Source organism: Poeciliopsis prolifica, unplaced genomic scaffold (genome assembly GCF_027474105.1).
Source record: "Poeciliopsis prolifica strain line A6 unplaced genomic scaffold, Auburn_PproV2 SCAFFOLD027, whole genome shotgun sequence".
Taxonomy (NCBI): Eukaryota; Metazoa; Chordata; class Actinopteri; order Cyprinodontiformes; family Poeciliidae; genus Poeciliopsis; species Poeciliopsis prolifica.
In genome coordinates, this window is record NW_026562402.1 from 6,315,316 (window position 1) to 6,333,568 (window position 18,253).

General features: G+C 40.3%; 3 protein-coding genes across 4 annotated transcripts; 1 reads left to right on the top strand and 2 right to left on the bottom strand.

Annotated features, from left to right (window-relative positions):
- Positions 1-411: 411 nt before the first annotated feature.
- On the bottom strand, positions 412-6,437 carry LOC129371618 (rhamnose-binding lectin-like). The gene is made up of 17 exons (XM_055048308.1): positions 6,365-6,437; positions 6,225-6,257; positions 6,076-6,135; positions 5,851-5,989; positions 5,644-5,753; positions 5,514-5,558; positions 5,292-5,424; positions 5,094-5,197; positions 4,823-4,849; positions 2,662-2,694; positions 2,525-2,587; positions 1,902-2,037; positions 1,403-1,512; positions 1,266-1,310; positions 1,024-1,156; positions 612-715; positions 412-501 (listed from the first exon to the last, which is right to left on the bottom strand). Exons 1-17 carry the CDS (start codon positions 6,387-6,389, stop codon positions 494-496), a joined length of 1,308 nt encoding a protein of 435 aa, XP_054904283.1. The 5' UTR covers positions 6,390-6,437; the 3' UTR covers positions 412-493.
- A 1,170-nt stretch (positions 6,438-7,607) lies between these two features.
- Positions 7,608-11,146, bottom strand: casp9 (caspase 9, apoptosis-related cysteine peptidase). The gene is made up of 11 exons (XM_055048580.1): positions 11,049-11,146; positions 10,819-10,972; positions 10,520-10,727; positions 10,359-10,433; positions 9,722-9,783; positions 9,449-9,625; positions 9,279-9,368; positions 8,753-8,900; positions 8,462-8,644; positions 8,275-8,384; positions 7,608-8,178 (listed from the first exon to the last, which is right to left on the bottom strand). Exons 2-11 carry the CDS (start codon positions 10,948-10,950, stop codon positions 8,041-8,043), a joined length of 1,323 nt encoding a protein of 440 aa, XP_054904555.1. The 5' UTR covers positions 10,951-10,972; positions 11,049-11,146; the 3' UTR covers positions 7,608-8,040.
- A 627-nt stretch (positions 11,147-11,773) lies between these two features.
- On the top strand, positions 11,774-17,919 carry dnajc16 (DnaJ (Hsp40) homolog, subfamily C, member 16). Of its 2 annotated transcripts, XM_055048582.1 has the most exons (15): positions 11,774-12,011; positions 12,668-12,853; positions 12,931-12,997; positions 13,520-13,844; positions 13,950-14,134; positions 14,222-14,326; positions 14,421-14,579; positions 14,689-14,819; positions 14,899-15,082; positions 15,296-15,475; positions 15,568-15,644; positions 15,718-15,798; positions 15,878-15,952; positions 16,043-16,213; positions 16,291-17,919. In XM_055048582.1, the coding sequence occupies exons 2-15, from the start codon at positions 12,675-12,677 to the stop codon at positions 16,736-16,738; spliced, it is 2,367 nt and encodes a 788-aa protein (XP_054904557.1). In that variant the 5' UTR covers positions 11,774-12,011; positions 12,668-12,674; the 3' UTR covers positions 16,739-17,919. The 2 variants fall into 2 exon arrangements, with proteins under 2 accessions (XP_054904557.1, XP_054904556.1); XM_055048581.1 differs by having other exon boundaries at positions 15,878-16,213.
- Positions 17,920-18,253: the final 334 nt, after the last annotated feature.

An 18,253-nucleotide genomic window follows, 5' to 3' on the forward strand; every position in this document is an offset into this window, starting at 1 on the left:
TGTGATCTTGTTTTTTATACACATACAAAAATCACTTACTTTAACTGGTCACTTTTTCTTGCATTTTTACAGATTTATTTTGATTCATGAACTTTCATGATTTATCTTTTCCGTTTTTTGGCATAATTCTTTCTCTCATGCAAGGGACAACATGGTAACTGAACCAGAATGTGGAGTTCAGTCAGAAAAAAACAATTCATGGACACAACAATGACATAGATGCTAAATTTATTATTTCTAGACAGTTTTGATTCTTTAGACAGACCTGAGTAATGTAACTCCTCAATGGGAACCAAACACATTTGCCAACATCTGCTGAGAAAATAATCATATAATCAAATCCTATAATAAAACCATCTGGTCCAATTACAGACTTTAAACATTAGCATGACCTATACTAATCTGGGTATTATTTTGTACAAAATAAAATTATATGTGCTAACAATGTGTTTTCCAATTCTTGTGTTGATCATGCAGCTCTTTCTGAAGTCACTCAAAAATCTGCAAACAAAACAGAATTTTCAAATCAGAAGAGACACTTAATGATAGTTGCTCTAAGAAAATGGCACACCTTTGTCATAAAGGGACAAAAAAGCCTTTAAGATACTCACATTCACATCTGTAAGCCACCTCCAGGTATTTGAACGTGCCTGTGCACGGGTCTCCAAAAACTGAGTTGCGGGCTCTGATTGTGCAGCTGCTTTTCCCGTTGCAGCTGCGGATGACCAGGTAATAGTATTACTTGTTTTTACTTGGTACGCATTTTTGTCAATTAAATTTAGCTTAATCTGCAAGTTATAAGTGGAACAAAAAAGTAAAGTCAAGAGATCTGTTTGGAGACTAACACTTTAAAGCTCTGTACTAAAAGCTAATGTTTGTACTGGATCTTGTTGTGGATACACTGTAAAACGTTTGAGCCGCATTTAGTTGTGTCTGAGGTCAAAAGGGTTAGGGCTAGGGTATGAAGAGTTTTGTTTTGTTGTTTTATGTTTATTCCTCTTAGGAAAGTGGCCCAGTACTTACGTTTGAGCCACTATGTTGGTGGGGTTTGAGCAGTAAACATTTTCAGTTTGAGAGGCAGGTCGTCTGTAAGAGCAGGTGGTGTGGTCTCGACGTCCGTAATCGGCCCCATAGACAAATATGACCTGTCCATAATCTGACAGAAAGCAGGAAAATAACTTGCACACGCAGCAGTGAGAAAGTAATCATGCCCATGTTTGTTTAATTCATACACATTCATTTGTAAATGGAAAATAAGTACTCACCACATTGCAAATGTGCATAGGAGTGTTCACATGTGACGAGGCGAACTGTGAAAATGAACAACATGGTCAACCTCAGACATTTCACAACGTTATGTGCAGCTCTGCTCAGTTCTTAGTGCCATTCATAGTTGACTGACTTGCTGGGAGGCAGGTGTAATTGGTCTCCAGGTACTTGGCGATGCCGACGCAGGGATCGAAGCTGCGAACATCATCTGTCCTGAACTCACACACCTTCTTGCCATCACACCTGTTACAATGACAGACAAAGCATGCCACTGAAACCTCAATAGCACAATAAAAGAGAAATAATGTATTGAGAAGATTCAATACAATCACTAAATCTCTGACTCCTCACCAGTTAGTTATTCTCTACCTAAAGATTGTGCATCTTTTATGTAAAGGGTACTTTCCTGTTTTTCTAACCTTCAGTAATCTTTTAGGCTGCAGATATCAACCATTGCTTGCATGCAAGGTTGTAAATGTTTATTTACAACCTTGATTTATCATTATGAGATAAATCATTATCTCATAATGATTTGAGATAATCATTATGCTCGGAAAGTACATACTTGCGCCCCTACTTGCTGTGCACAGCAGCATAGTTTTGACAGCTAAAGTTGGTCATTATGAGGTTACCTGTTTTTGATGACGTCCACAACCCCCCGTTGAGAGCACTGCGTGTTGGCAAGCTGCTGGGGAGACTTGCCCTCACTGCAGATCTGCCGGTCAGCTCGTCCATACAGGGCTGACTGCACACTGATCACTCCGTCATCTGTTACACGCAACAGAAAACCATGAGGAACAATACTGGATGTTCTGTACTCAATATTAGCTTTAATTTCTGTTCCTAATATGCAAAGACAGTTTTTCAGATACAACAAGCTTGACTAAAGTTTATAGTTTACAATCAAGCCATTGACTGAAAGCTGCAGTAACTATTATAAGGAAATGTTTCTTTCTTAGATATTTGTTAAAGCTATCACCATGTCGGGATAGTATAACGTGTAAAAAACATTTCCTCTGCCTTCTATTGTCATCTACAAAAATGCACTGCTCAAAAAAACTAGAGGTTGTCATTTAAAAATAGCAAACAATAACAGCATAAACAATCATTCATGTGTACGCGTTGACCGTGAGAGATGCATTCTTGCAGGTGGCAATAGTTTTAATATGTTTTAACATGCGAGAAGCATTTTTGTAAAGGTTACATTTTGTAAGATTTATTCTATTGTCAAGTAAATTTAGATCTTTTAGCTAACCACAGCTCAAATGCTGGATATTATCGCTGTCGTCACAGGTTGTGGCCTTTTCGGTAGCAGCAACTGTAAAAAAGCAAAAAAAGTTCTTTAAGTAAAAAGTATTGCTTATGTCAATTTCCATAACTGTAAATACTTACCAGAGACCATGTGTAAGCAAGCTGTTGCAAGCACTAGGGACAGAGAAAAAGCTCACTTTACATTTTATTGTGAAATTGGCCAAACATATTCATTCTGTTTTATAGATGTTACTTATAAAATTAGCAGAATATAATCACACTGAGAGAATATATTTAGGTATTTTTGGGTTGTCAAACCGGTGATCACTGTTATAATTTTGAGAGTACTCACATAGTGCAGAGTTGAGTGTGAAGAACATCATGGTTCAAAGATTGTCGTCTCCAACGGGAAGCTGGACTGATGCTGACACAAGACTCTTCTATTTATGTGGCTGGATGAAGAGCTGAACAAAGGCTTGACTTTATGCAATTGGCTCTAATCCACCTGCAAAAAAATGTGACCATGACTAAAGTGTAACCAGGTCAAGACGGAGCAACAAAAGAAGAGCACAATGACTTTACTGTACTATACAAATAACATGATTAAGATCAAAGTGTGGCTCCTCCCATTAACAGGATCATGCATAATCATTTTGCAGTTAGAAAAAGGAAAAATTAATGAAAGTAAATCCAAAGTTACCAAATGTAACTGTGCTTGGTGTTTCCACCTTCAAATAAGCTTTGAGATGACTCATCCATTTACTGTAAAAGTAGTCAGTTCTGTGATTTTTCCCAGATGTACTTCCTGCTGTACTGAACGGTTACAGGTTCCCCATAAAATATGTGAATCATTTACTTATCCTTATTGGTATTGCTGAGGAAAACCCATTGGTATGACATTCTGTTGAATTTTCAAGTGCAAAATCACTACATCAGTGACAAAGCATTCATTTGACGTTAACGAACATTTGATCGTCTGAAGTCGTGGTTTAAATTGGTCAAATGAAGGTTCCCGGCATTATTTTCCATAATCCACATTTAAACTTAATTAAATGTATTTTAATGTTACAGTTCTGATCATGGAACTGATTTTAAGCTGTGAAATTAGGTTGATGTGCTCAGGGTAGAAATCTGGCAGAAAGCTTCAGCCAAACAAAGCCAGGCCCGACTGACTCAACCATGACCGATCACGCTGCGGACTAAAAACGGTTTGTGATTGTCTGCATCGGTGAGACGTTTGGATCTCTCTCTCTTCTCAGACAGGATTTAAAACACACCCTGGCAAGTCCACGGATTGTTTATAATAGAATTAATACAACTAATACAATGTGGACACTAATCCATTAGAGATGTGTTAATTTTCCATCCAGTTTTTCTAAACAGATTCTCTTTTTTATAGTATTTTGACACACAAAAGGAGAAGTGAGACTGCAAAATTCAACAGAAATCCTTGATTCAAGTGTAAGATAAGGGAACTTTTATGATAAGTTTATTTGTTGGTCAGCAGAGAGATTGGTTGCTTTACGGGCAGCAAAATCATTTATAAAGCATAACACTTTGCTTTATGTGTAGAGGGAGTTTCTTCTCCCCACCAGTTTAAATTTTAGAAAGTTCAACATTTTTCAACTCTGACAAAGCACTTCAAAGATATAGTTGTTAAATAGATAATAAGATCATCTATTTAGGTTCAGTGACATGATATTGTATACTGGGAGCAGCACTTATATTTCTAATTTTATAAATGTACAGATTTATTGAATCATTTTAACTTCTGTGTCTTTAAAATTCAGACTCAAGTTGAAACACAGACTGCAATACGTTAAACGTCAGCATTAAACTGTCTCCAAGACAAATGGAGCCTCCTCTGACTAACATTTAAAATGTCACCTGTACAAAGAGCTTATTGGAGATGAATTACAGTAACAGCATTGTGTGTTGCAGATTTCCTGAACATCAATAGCACCTGTTGTTCGCGTTTATCTCCTCCTCTTTGACTTCCTGGAACACCTCGAATTACCAGGCAAAAGTCACATTCCTGGCAGAAGTCTTAAAAAAGGAACAGTTTTTTTTTTTACTTTTATTATGCATTTTATTTCACACGAGAAAGTAGATAAGCAAGAAAAGCCCTTAAACACGAGGGTTGATTATTTTGTGTTTTCTGTATGATCTGTTGTTACTGTTGCACAGTTTTTTTTTTTTCAAACTTTTTATGCATTTTATTTCACACGAAAAAGTAGATAAGCAAGAAAAGAGCCCTTAAACGAGAGCTGATTATTTTGTGTTTTCTGTATGATTTGTTGTTACATCAGCTCATATGGAGTGACTCCATCTGGGGAGAAAAAAAAAACAAAGCATAAGATTTTTGTTTTAAGGTACTGATGGAGCAACATAGTTACACTTTTACTTTAGAATGAAATACCAAATCTACTCAAAAACTGAAACAATAAAGATCTATATTTATATACTAAAGCGTCTAGCTGCTTAAAAACATTTGCTTCTATTCTTTTTTTGCTGGCAGACGTAGACCTGCACTAACTTCACTGTAGCCCCAGACAGCATTTCAGTCCACTTACATTGACAGTGGTAAGCCACCTCCAGGTACTTGTAAGTGCCCACACAAGGATCTCCAAACACAGAGTTGCTGGCTTTAATAACGCAACTGTTTTTCCCATGGCAGCTGTAAAGGCACGCAACGAATACGGTTTCTCAACTGAAGTTATTGTAGTTCTACAGCCTTGCCGAAGCAAGCTGGAACAGAGTGGAGAAACTACCTTTCAGCAACTTTGCTGGTGGGGCTGGAACAGGCTGTGTTTTGGATCTCATTGGCTGGGCGTCCATACTGACACGTGGTCTGGTCTCTGCGTCCGTAATCAGCGCCATGGACAACAATAACCTGTCCCTGATCTGACAACAAGGAAGGATGGATTATTTTTATTTGATTTGTTTTTTGCCATGTAGATTATAGGCATTTTGAAAAAAAACTTAAATCTTACCACAACTTAAGTGTGATAAAGAGTCCTCACATATGATGCGGTGAACTGAAAAAGTTACAGAAATTACAAAATGAATCCCAAACTGTTCTGCTGTGACGGCAGTGCATGCAATATAAATCTCCCTACTTACTGGCAGGAAGGCAGGTGTAGGTGGTCTGCAGATATTTGGCGGTGCCTTTGCACGGATCCGATTTGCCAAAGACATCTGTGCTCAGCTCACACACCTTTTTTCCATTACATCTGCATAAACAAATGTGGAGTCACAAAACGTCTGACATGTAACAACTTTAAATATGCATGTAATTATTCTATACTACACACCTACACAGCTGTGTACCTTTTCTTGAAGACATCAGTGACGCCAACAAGAGAGCAGTTAGTGTTGGAAACCTCGTTTGAACGCTTTTCTTCATTGCACGTCACATTGTCCTTACGTCCGTACAGGGACGTCGTGACGCTTATCACGCTCTCCAAATCTGTAGGAAAAAAAACTGAGTAAGACTTTTAACAGTTTTAGTTTGACACTACACCAACCTCTTAATCCTTTAGTTTCAAGCCTTACCACAGCTCAAACGATGCACAGCCTTGTCCACACAGGTGGTAACGATCAAATTAGAGACACCTAAGAATGCATCATAAGAGTATGATTATAATGCAAGAGGCTTGGGAATGTATCAACACTTCTTCAAACCAGACAGAAAAGCTGTGTACCTGCATCCACAAGCAGGCAGGTTGATACCAGATCTGGAAAAGAAAATTTACTAATTCCTCGCTTACATATGACTAATCAGAAACAGTTCAACCTCATCCAGTAAGACACTTTTCCACAGTAGTAGTAAGTTTATACTCACATAAAGTAACGCCGAAGAGCATCATGGTTATAGAAGACTCAAACGTTGGTGGACAGAAAGACTGAAGGTGGGAACAGGCTCGCTCAGTATTTATTCATGAGAAACTAGGACAGCCGACTGTTTTTCAAAAGAAGCCTGAACCTGATACCTGTGGCACTTATTCAGATGACTATAACACACCAAAAATCTACAATAACATCATAACCCCAAGAGGGATATGAAGCAGACATCCAGACTGAGAGTGGAGAAGTGGAAAGAAAAAAAAGAGTTCAAGATGCTTGCAGCTGTGAGCCAAGCCAAGATCAGCGGGAAGGATTAAAATAATAAACATGCCTTGATGGGTTAGAGCATCTACTACTTCAGTTAAAGACTCATCCTAACGTTTGATGGGTCTAAAAGTTAAAACACACTACATTAAGTAACTTTATGATACTTTTCTTTTAATAGTTTATGGATCAAAATAACCATGTGACCTTTGTTAATATGTGCCTCATTAAATCGGTTTGCCACAGTTGCACCAACTTTCTTAACTGCAGATTGAGTCATTTCTATTGAGCACTTTTTATCACATATTTTAATTAACAAAGCAGACATCAAGTTTGTTGTACAAGAATGAAAAAAAAAGAAACAAAGCAGACAACAGCAAAGAAAGAAGCAAACTCAGATATAAACATAGGTAGAAATGTTCATAAATGTGTTATTTATGCAAACACAGTTTGTAAGAAATCTGTAAAGGTTTGCCAAATGCTCTGAAACAGTGATGTATTATCCTTCAACAAATGTTTTATTTTTCCAGATGTAATGTGTTGGCCAGCTCTTGCAGCCACATTTTGGAGTCGTGCTGGCTCTTTTCGTATCAGAATTGATTTGTTTTTGCAATGAAGAGTCGTAAGTAAACTTTCGCTGTGTTGAAGCAACTTTTCTAGATATCCGAGATGTGTGCTCAGATACCTCAGAAAAGGACTCAGAGGAACATCGGTAAATAAAAGGAAGAATGAATGGTGTCCAAATGGACTGAGAAGCTCCCGTTGGGTAAAATAAAACGTTTTAGGTACAATAAATTGCACTTAAATTGGATTGCCTTAAATAAGAGTTCACAGCTGGAGTGAAAATATTTTCTTACTAACGTTGGAAGAAAAAAGGGCACTTGAAAATGTTCATAAAACTTGTGGGGATTGAGGGGGAATAGTTTCATTCTTTGTGAGAAGCTTGAGAAATATTACTCAAGAAAGACGAGAACACGTAATAGTAAAAGGTGCTTTATTTAGTTGGAAGCGATGATATGTGAAGGATAGATTGTAAATTGCCCGTCATTCACCACATCAGCTAAAAAGAGCAAAGGAAAACTTAAAGAAGTTGAAAATACAACGGAGAAATATGGACAGAAAGACAACATGTAGAGACGGTGTTTTGAACATTATCTTAAACCTCATGTACAGTACGAGATTGTGGATTCATTTCTTTTCTTGGCTCAGACATCAAAAAAATCTCCACTCATAAATTACCTCAAAGTAAAACTTCTACAGTGTAAATGCATATTCTTTGTAGAATTGTCCATGAGTCCATGTAGAAATCTGCATTTTAAATCAGTTAAAAAATATCCACATTGAGGCATTATTTCTAACAACAGATACAAAATTGATTTAAAAAAATTCCCACATTTTACAATTAACTAGTCAAATATGTTCAGAAGAGGAGCAGTCTTCCGCTATGCATGGGGTTTGAAAGTAGAGAAATTTTCGAAGGAAGTTAAAGGAGACGGGCATCTGCTTGAACAGCCCTTTTGCACAGAGTAGGGAGACTTCGTTGTTAACCTGAAAATAAACCGTGACAAACAGGAGACGATTGTGGTCGTTTAAAAAGACCTTGATAGGGAAGCTTTTTGTGGCGGTCGAATAAGTGAAACTCACCATCATCAGCATGGCGGCCAAGTCATCAGTGGCTGCGTTCATCTCAAGGATGCAGTCCAGAGTTTCTACGTACCAAGAACCTGCCTGTGTGTCTCTCCAGGAAACGAAACCTGAATTGGTCAAAGAGCCGTCAGGCTGGCAGGATGTTCTCGGTGACAACACACACAATTTAAAAGTTCAGACATACCGGGCAAGGTAGAGTAGGACACCAAGATGTCACTTAGGGTGGGCAGTGTTGCTTTGGCGTCCACCACGTCAGTCAGAGACTCGCTGCTGGACGACGTGGGGATGGCGTCTGTCTGGTCGTCTTGCCCTCCCACCGACGGGCGAGTCTCCTCAGGAGACATCTCAACTCCTGTGTCTTTTTCATCTTAAAGAGAGGAAAAGCATCTCTGTGAGAATGTTGTTGTTTTTTTTTTTACATTTTAATTTTGACTTCAAATCAAAATAAGAATGTCTTTGGTGTTTTCTGATGTACCTCCGCCACAGGCCTGAATGAAGAACAGCTTGGGTTTTCCTTGCAAAGAAGGGCAGTCCTTGCCGTTGAATAATTCTGTGATGTACTGGACTGTGATGTAAGACCCGTCTGTACCATACACGGCACCAGGAAAACGTCTATGATTCACCTATAAGCATAATTTAAGCACATATGTTCTTGAGATGCCTACTGTATTTAATATCAAGCGGATCTAGTTTCAAAGAGTTTTCTGCGGAACTCTTTTGTGGCTGAAATGTCATAGGTCCTGTAAATCTGTAAACTTCTACTTCATTTAAGAAATGACAACAAATATTCTCTCATTAACATTATGCCTAATTTTGCTCCTATATGTTTATTGGCCCCTTTGGTGAAAATTTTTTTTGAAGCCTAATATAACATTTTTAATTTGTGAGAGAGAAAAAAATCTACCACACTTCTAGCAATTTTGTTTAACTAAAAATAAACCAAAAAAACCCCCATTGTAACTGATTTAAGAAAAACAAAAAAAGAAAACCTGAAGACTGACCTCAGTTCCATGGGAAAGGATGATAACCACACAGCAGTCGTATTGAGAGTGATCCTTTTTGGACAGAGCTGACAGTTCTTGTTTCATTTGCTGAAATGAGACAAAGAGTTACGCCGGAACTTCTTTTTTTTTACACCGTTTCAGAAACACTCATAGAAGAAAAGACTCACTCTATGCTTCAGATTTGTCTTGACTTCCACAGTAAAGTTGAGTGCTGAGAATCTTCTCTCCAGCTTTTCACTGTCTATGTTGGAGCCTTTGCGATTGCTGAGCATACTTTGAGGCTCGAAGTCTGTATTGTTTATGATGAGGCAACAACCACATGGACTGGAATCCATTTTATAGCTCTGCCACACAAAAATACAAAAACAATATGTGACCAGAAATTATTTTGTTTACCCAGAGCAAAAGAAGAACATGAGTGAAAATTAAATGGTATTTACCTGGAGGCTATCTCGGCGTGTCCTGCCTTCTGGCCTTGGTTTAAAATACTCCTGGTCAGGTGCTGTAGGATTATATGCATTAAAGTTTACCTTTACCTACAAGAATTTGCATCACTTTGTATCACTTTGCATATTTTAAAGTATAAAAGCAGATGGATTGAAATACTTTATGTTGGATGAAAGCCCAATGTAAACAATGGGACACATCAGTACATTTTGACTACCTAGAGAGCATTCAATGCATCTCTTCCTTTGCCAATCTATCCATATTTGACATATGACTATGATTTGCATTATCGAGAAACTGTATTCAAACATAGTTGCACTCTAGCAATGGGATTTGTACATCAGTTCATCAACAGTTGAGAAAGTGTACTTTACAACAAAGTCCTTTTTATGAATCCACTGTTTCGTTTATAACAATTTTCAAAAGTGAATTTGTTATTTTAATGTTTTGTAACTCATTTTAATTGTTCTTCAAGTGGGTAGTGAAACAAATGCTATGACTTTTCTCTTTTTTTAGAAAGCTAGTAGCAATGAACACGTTTGGAGGGAAGACAAGTTAAAAAAACAAAAAAAAAACGATGGGCTTATTTACATGCATTAAAAAAAGTATATAAAGACTTGTTTCTCTTACTTGGACTGGAAGACTTATTGGGACAGATGGGGACAATATAGTTGCTTTGTTTACCAACATCCACAGGCTTGAAGGCTTGAAGAGACAGGATGAATAAAAAGATGAGAGAGTTTTCTGTGTAAAACAAAAGTCACGGTGAACGCTGCTGGTGTCTGACTCACAGATGGGCAGAGGCTGCACAACAGGGCGGACCGCAATGGGCGCGACGGGCTGGATCCGAGCCGGTGGAGCCGGATTGAGCAGAGTTTCCATCAAACCCAGCTGACCCGATTCGCGCAGGCTCTCCAGGAACAACTGGAAGGCTCCATTCCCTCGGGTCTCCAAGTCCAGGACCAGCTGTCTGGCCTGATCTCGCCTGGTCCCCGAGCTCTGACAGAAGACACCATTCCAAGTCTTTGTCATTTGTCCTTTAGTGTTGATAACAAAGACTCAAACAGTGACATTTCCCGAGACGTCTCACCTTTATCACTTCAATCATGTCCTTAGTGAAAACTCCCTTTTCAACCAGGGGCTCGTAGAGGGCTGAAGGATCCATATCTGTGACCAAATTGATCCTGTTTTGCTGAAGGATTTTCTTGTGTTGCTCCTCCATTCTTCGGCCACCGTATTAATAACTAATCGGTAAAAACAGAGGCGTACAGATAATCTGTACCTGTTTCTTATTTTTTTCAAGACCAGTTTATGACCTACCGTTTCGTAAAAACAAAACTTGTTTTCATGCGTAAAAGGAAGATGTGACGCCTCATATTTTCTCGGTTGCACAAATTGCTTCCTTGTTTTCGTCGCCGTTGTCTCTTCTGATTGGTCGAAGCAGGCGGAAGAGAAACAACGATGTGCGCTCGATTATTTTCGCAGCGTATCTCGTTTAAACGTCCAGCGTGCGGTGACGTTCACGGTCCGAGCTATTAAACTATTTAAAAAATGTAAATAAAATGAGAAATAATCCGAAGGTTTCGCTAGCCAAACTAGTACCCGTTGTACATTTTTCTAATATATTTCTAACAACGCTAGTGTAACCTAGTATTTTGAATGTTATAGTCTTGTACATTATTATGGTTGATTTCGTCATGTACTTACATATAATTCTAACACTAAAAAAAATATTTTTTGTGAACCAATATATCTTGATTATGTTGTTACACCTGAATTTCCCAACTTGGGATAACTGTACATAACTAATGATAATAATATAAACAAAGTCTTATTTGAGTTAATTTATGTATAATTATTTACTTTCATGTTTGTTACAATTTACATATCTTATTGTATATAAAAATAATTGGTTAAAGTTTGTTGAAGGTGTCGACTTCAGTGTTTTTTATTCGGAAAACCGAGTTTCTGCCACTCACAACATGACGGAGTCGCAGACGACTCAATTTCCCAAAGTGACTTTCGAGAAATGGCGCCTCCTCTTGGCCTCTAGCTTCGCAGCAGCAGACTGTCATTAGCCAGTGCTGGAGGTTCTGTGGGATGCTGCGGAACACGCCCAGCACATCCACCTCTCGTGCAGCCTGTGGTCTCCACTCGTTCATTTTAGCCCGGGAAGAGGATCTGGAGGGGAACCGCACGCATCCTCAGCATGTGGCGCTGCGCCGGTTGACCGCGTCAAGCCGGGGTGACTGAAAGCAAGCTGGAGAAGCTGCAGCCCCTGTGGTAACTAATTCTTAACAAAACTAGCATACACGCGTTATTCAAAAGGGGTTGCGTTGATGTCACAGCTTTAAAACTTTCGGATCAGACAAAAACCAGATTGTTTACAGTCTGTTATTGTAAGCAGTGGTGGTTCAGGTCATCCTCGCCGTTTTGGATGAGCCGCTGTGTCACATTAACAAGCGACTGAGCTGAACCATGATGTCAAGGACCACGGTCTGGCTTGATGTGGGGTCGGTAATGATAACAAAATATGGCAATGGACAGACGTGAAAGCACTGACACACACACACACACACACACACACACACACACACACACACACACACACACACACACACGCACACACACGGACTGATCATATATTGATTTCTCACACCGTTTGGTTCACCTCTGGGAAGGAAGTAATTTCATAACATCTGAAATGGTTTCATTTATTTTATCAAAATACATTAAGAAACTGAAACTACATGTCTAAAGTTGAAGGAGAGCAAACCCTCCTGCAAAATGCCAAGAAGTGATTCTGCTCATCAACTGGTGAAATTCAGTTGTGTGGGATTTTAGGTTATTTAAATGTCCTTGTTTCATCAGAAAGATTCAAGAGGTCTTTGTTTTTGTTTGTTTGTTTGAACATATGACTTTACGTGTGACTGCTTAAGGTGACCGATGGCCGGGTCAAACATGAATCCACCTTTGGCTGTGCTGGCTGTGCTGGTCCTCTCTGTCCTACTGGCAGGATCAAGTCACGCAGCCCCTGAGATGGACCCTTACAAAATACTTGGAGTAACCCGGAGTGCAAGTCAGGCAGAGATCAAGAAGGTCTACAAGCGCCTCGCCAAAGAATGGTGAGTTCTTTCCAAAATGCCATCACTCTCACTGGACGACTCTCAGGTCAGAGCTAATGAAACTTGTCCTTCTCAAGGCATCCTGACAAAAACAAAGACCCAGGTGCTGAGGACATGTTTATCAAGATCACAAAGTCTTATGAGGTTGGTCTATATACTTTTACGTCCTTTCGTTCCAAGAAGCCAGACTTTCTTGGTAATTTTTCAAGACGTTAATTGTTCTTCATTCCCAACATGGTATCATACTAGTGCAATGACAAATATTTAAACATCAAATACATATTTAAACATTTTTCAATAGACTATACTGTGTGAGTATAGTCTATTGACCGTACCTTTGTCCTACAAGTGAAAGCCAACGAGGCTGTAGCATGGGTTGGTTGTAGGGGCTGCCTTTACATCAAAAATAGACAAAATAGTATGCTGGACCACACCAGCTTGGGTTTGTGTCGTAGTACTCAGTGGAAGTGAGGATGAAGTGAGACTTTCAAACTTATAAACCTTCCTGTCTTGCATGGTGGAAGCAGCGTCAAACTGAGCCTCTGATTTACTGCCAGTGAAGAATGTGTCAAAAAGGCAAAAATTAAAGACCCGCTTGCAGCTGAAGAACGTGCGTGTGACTGCAAAATGGCATCTGAGCTAATACTTGCTTGGTCTGCAATCCAGATCCTGTCCAGCGAGGACAGACGTGCCAACTATGACCGTTACGGGCAGACCGATGACACCCAGGCTTACAGCAGCAGCCGATACAGACATCGCCAAGACAGCTTCTACTTCGACGAGTCGTTCTTCAACTTCCCATTCAACACCAAGAACCAGAGAGACTTCACCGACAGCAAGTACACGCTGCACTTCAACCAGTACGTCAGCGAGGTGGTGCCTGACAGCTACAGGAGGCCGTACCTGATAAAGATCACCTCCGACTGGTGCTTCAGCTGCATCCATATCGAGCCTGTGTGGAAGGAAGTGGTGCAAGAGATGGAGGGTCTAGGTCTGAAATTGGATGGAAATTTAACCAGCAACTCTGAGCAGCATAGATCTGCTTTAGTCGGTTGAGAAAATGGAAGCGCATTTGTAAATGTCTTGCTTTTTGCAGGCGTCGGAGTAGGTGTGGTCGATGTTGGCTACGAGAGGCGTTTAGCCAATCACCTGGGTGCGCACCGCACCCCGTCCATACTGGGGGTCATCAGTGGAAAGGTGACGTTTTTCCATTACGCCGTAGCGAAAGAACACCTGAGGCAATTTGTTGAAGACCTCCTGCCTCAGAGAGTCGTGGAGAGGGTAAATATATCAGTGCCCAATCAACCTGATGTATATTTTATCAAATGAGAAGAACACACGGAGCATTGTATGTTTCCTGTACTTCAGATCACCGACAAAAATGAGAAGCAGTTCTTAAACAGCTGGCATGAGCTCAACAAGCCACACGTGCTCCTGTTTGATCAAGTTCCTGCCGTCCCTCTGCTGTTCAAAGTAGGTTCCGGGCATTTTTGTGCATGCAAAAATAAATTGGAGGTTTTACGGATGTAAAAATGTCAGCTATTAACTTGTGATAATGTCTTTATAGCTAGCAGCGTTCGCTTACAAGGACTACCTGCAGTTTGGTTATGTGGACCAGGGCCTTGCGGAGACGGCTGAACTGCAGAAACGCTTTAACATTAACACTTACGCTCCGACCATGCTGGTCTTCAAGGAGAACACCGACAAGCCCGCCGATATTATACAAGTACTTTAAAGCAACACATGCAAAAATCTGCTGTCTTTCTGCCATTGTTCCATATTAGAGTGGTTTCTCTTAGCATGTCGTTAAAATGCAGCGTCTCCTAACTCTGCAGGCGAAAGGAATGAAGAAACAAATTATCGACGAGTTCATGTCAAACAACAAGTTCCTCCTTGCACCGCGGCTCGTCAATCAGAAGCTCTTTGATGAGCTCTGTCCTGTCAAACAGTTTCACAGACGCAGGAAGTAAGGAGATCCAATTGATGTCAGCGCTGGTCACATTTTCAGGCCTTTCTTTTTTGAGTTTATTCTCTGGTCTCCTCAGATACTGCGTTCTGTTGATGACGACTGATGAAGAGACGTATTCCTCTGGGAACCAGGAATTCCTCTCGTTTGCGTCGACCAACACAAGGGATGTTGTGAGGTTCGCTTATGTGTACCAGCGGCTGCAGCAACAACTCTGTGACATCCTCATGCACGGCCAGGACAGCGCTCAGTCGACGCCGCAGGTACAGTACCCCAAACAGCATGTGCAAAAGTCCTGCAACTAAATAGCACAAAACCAACAGTTATTAAAGTTTGTTTTTTACATTGGTTTTGGGGATTTCTACCATGCATTGTTGATTTCAGTCGCTGAGCTTAAAGTTCATCAGTTATAGGGCTATAGGACTCCCTTCCTTCTGTCCTTCTTTAGGTTTTAGTTTGTGGGTTTGTGTGTGCAGGTGGTGATACTGGAGAGGCGAAACACAGCTGGAAAAGCTCTGTTCAAGCCGGTTACGGCCTGGAACGGCAGCGAGGAGGACAAGCTGCGTCTCCTGGAGGAACTGGAACGACTTCAGAAGGACCCGTCCATCCTCGTACACGACGCCATGCTGCCTGAACTCAACAACGAGTTTGCTTCGGTACGATCGCTTTGAAGACAATGGTTGCAATGGTTACTTAAAGCCAAACAGCTGTTCTGTCTCCCAGCACTGTTCACGTTTGATTCCTTTAGATGTTTGTCGTCCGGTGGATATATGCATCTTACGACTACCTCTCAGAAGTTATTGACGATATTCTTCATAACAACTGGTAGGTGTCACTTTTAGTTTCAAAGCATACTTTCCGAGAGAAACTTTCCAACTGTGAAACTGTTCACTTTCAGGCGTGAGATGATGCCTCTTCTGTCCCTCATCTTCTCTGCTTTGTTCATCCTGTTTGGGACCGTGGTGATCCAAGCCTTCAGGTGGGTTCTGTCTCTGCTGTTCTGAGAGAGAAAAGAAAAACAAAAAACAAAAACACGAGTATAATTCCTCTCGTTACAGTGACTCCAGTGAAGATAAGCAGATGAAACCGAAGGTGAAGGATGGAACTAACGCAGAAAATGGATCATCAGGGAGGCAAGAATACTCCTCAAGCAACCCTGGATCGATATCAAAGACTTACGCTGGTTTTTTTTTTTTAAAGCTTTGTGTTGCTATTCGTTTTAGCCGAGCCCCAAAGAAGAATTTTGTGGAGGTGACGGAGTTGACCGACATCACCTACATCAGCAACCTGGTGAAGCTGAGGCCTGGACACATCAATATAGTGCTGGTTCTCACTGATGCCTCCAAAAATATCCTTCTCAGCAAGTTTGCCAAAGAGGTGTATTCTTTCACAGGGTAAACTCTCAATGAACTTTACGCGCTGTATGAGTTTTATGTGTGGACTTTAGATCTATCTTCCTTTTCGTCTGCAGTACCCAGACGCTGCACTTCTCCTTCCTGAACCTCGACAAGCACAGCGAGTGGATGAGCACGCTGCTGGAATACGCGCAGGACGCGGCGCAGATCGACGCAGACGAGGACGACGGCGGGAGCCGTAAAACGGACTACACCGGGTTCGTGCTGGCCCTGAACGGCCACAAAAAGTACTTGTGTCTCTTCAAGCCGGTCTACACCGGAGAGGACCTCGACGGAAAGTCATCTGAAGACGAAGCCGGGACGTCAGTGGGCAAGCCGAGGTCCGGTTCCCGTGACGGTCATCCTCAACGCAAGTCCAGTCGATCCCGCAGCACATCCACCCTGCAGATTCACCACAAACTGGACCGTCTGGGGCTTTGGATGGAAAGACTCATGGAGGGCACCTTGCCTCGCTACTACGTTCCTGCCTGGCCAGGGCTCGATAAGATCACCCCAAGTAAGTAGATCAGAGTGGAAAGGCTTCATATTCAACTCCTGTGACTCTGATATAGCTTCTTGTATGAAGGAGGTTTGGCTAAATATGCCCCGTTTTCTATTATAGACCTTTAATGGAGCAAATTTCTGATTAACAGAATAAACATAAGTTAACCTTTGAGGAGCTCACCTCAACTCTGCAGCTGCACACAATACCATGCCCCGCTGTCACACTCTCATAATGTTGTGTTCTTTTTACACTTTACTCAAACATTAAAATGGAATAATAAAATTACTGTGGCCACCTCCTGCTCCTGCTGACCATGGGTCAGCAAGTCAGAAGCTGTGCAACGTAAACAATCCATTTTCAGATAGTCACAGAAAGGCTGAAGATGGGGAATTTCACTTCCTGCTGCCTTGCGTCTGATATTTGTGCTGCTGTGGTGCAAATCGCTTGTGGCTGATGTTGTTGGTTTTGGAAAGTTCTCATGAAACCCATGTAATTATTTAAGCACTCATGAAGCTGTGTTCAAAGAAAAAAACTGTGAATAAAGATGCATGAAACTAATATTTAATGTCTTGGCCTTTTTATGCATCTAAAAAAAATATTAGATTATGTAGATTATACTGCTGTAATGATCTGAAGGTGCACGCTGTGGTCTTCCTCGGTCCTCTGCTCCGGCAGAAGCGGAAAACATGCTCTTGCTTTTGTTAGATGCAAAGTTTATTATACCTGTGAACATTTAACAAATGAGTTTTTCAAAAGACCTTTCTGTCGCTTTCTCCTGCTTAAATCAACTCAACAGACAGTAGCTTCTTGTAGCCTTGAACCCGACAGCATTTGTCAAAGACTTGCATATTTTCTAGGAGACACAACAGTTTACTGGTACACCGTCCTCCGTCCAGGAGCCAAAGTGAAACTGTTTGATACGTTTTTCTAATAATTTCAACAGATGCTGTTTAAATTAGTTGGCTATTGCGTACTGCAATCATGTGGTGTTTGTAACTTAAAAAACTGTGTCCTTGGAAACTCGTTGAAATGTTTATGTTATTTGATTCTGTGGGACATTTATATATATATAATTTTTAAAAATGCTACGGTAAATTGTTCCAGGTTGTGTCAAATTCATTTAATGTGTTGTAATTCAGCCCATTTTATTTGCCCAGGGCAGCAAACAGGTTTACTAATAAATACAAGAGTTGTGAATTTATTTTGACTTCTTGAGTCATTTCTTCAGTGTATTTTCCTACTGATTTTATTCATTTTTGCCAAAGATCACTTTTGTTGTATTCCTTCCAACAAAGGTTGTATAACAAGTACAACTTTACTACTGTGTCATTTTGCTGTAAATATTTGCTGCTATTTAATTACCTTATGAATTCAATTTAACATATACAGTCAACTCTTATACCTTGTGTTGTTATTTCACCTTAGTAATTAAACTTTTTGGCTTCAGTGAGCAAACCCATGACTTATATGTGATCCGGCCCAAGTAAAACCTCTAAATATATTAAATATTTATTTACATCAGCGACTCTTTTGTA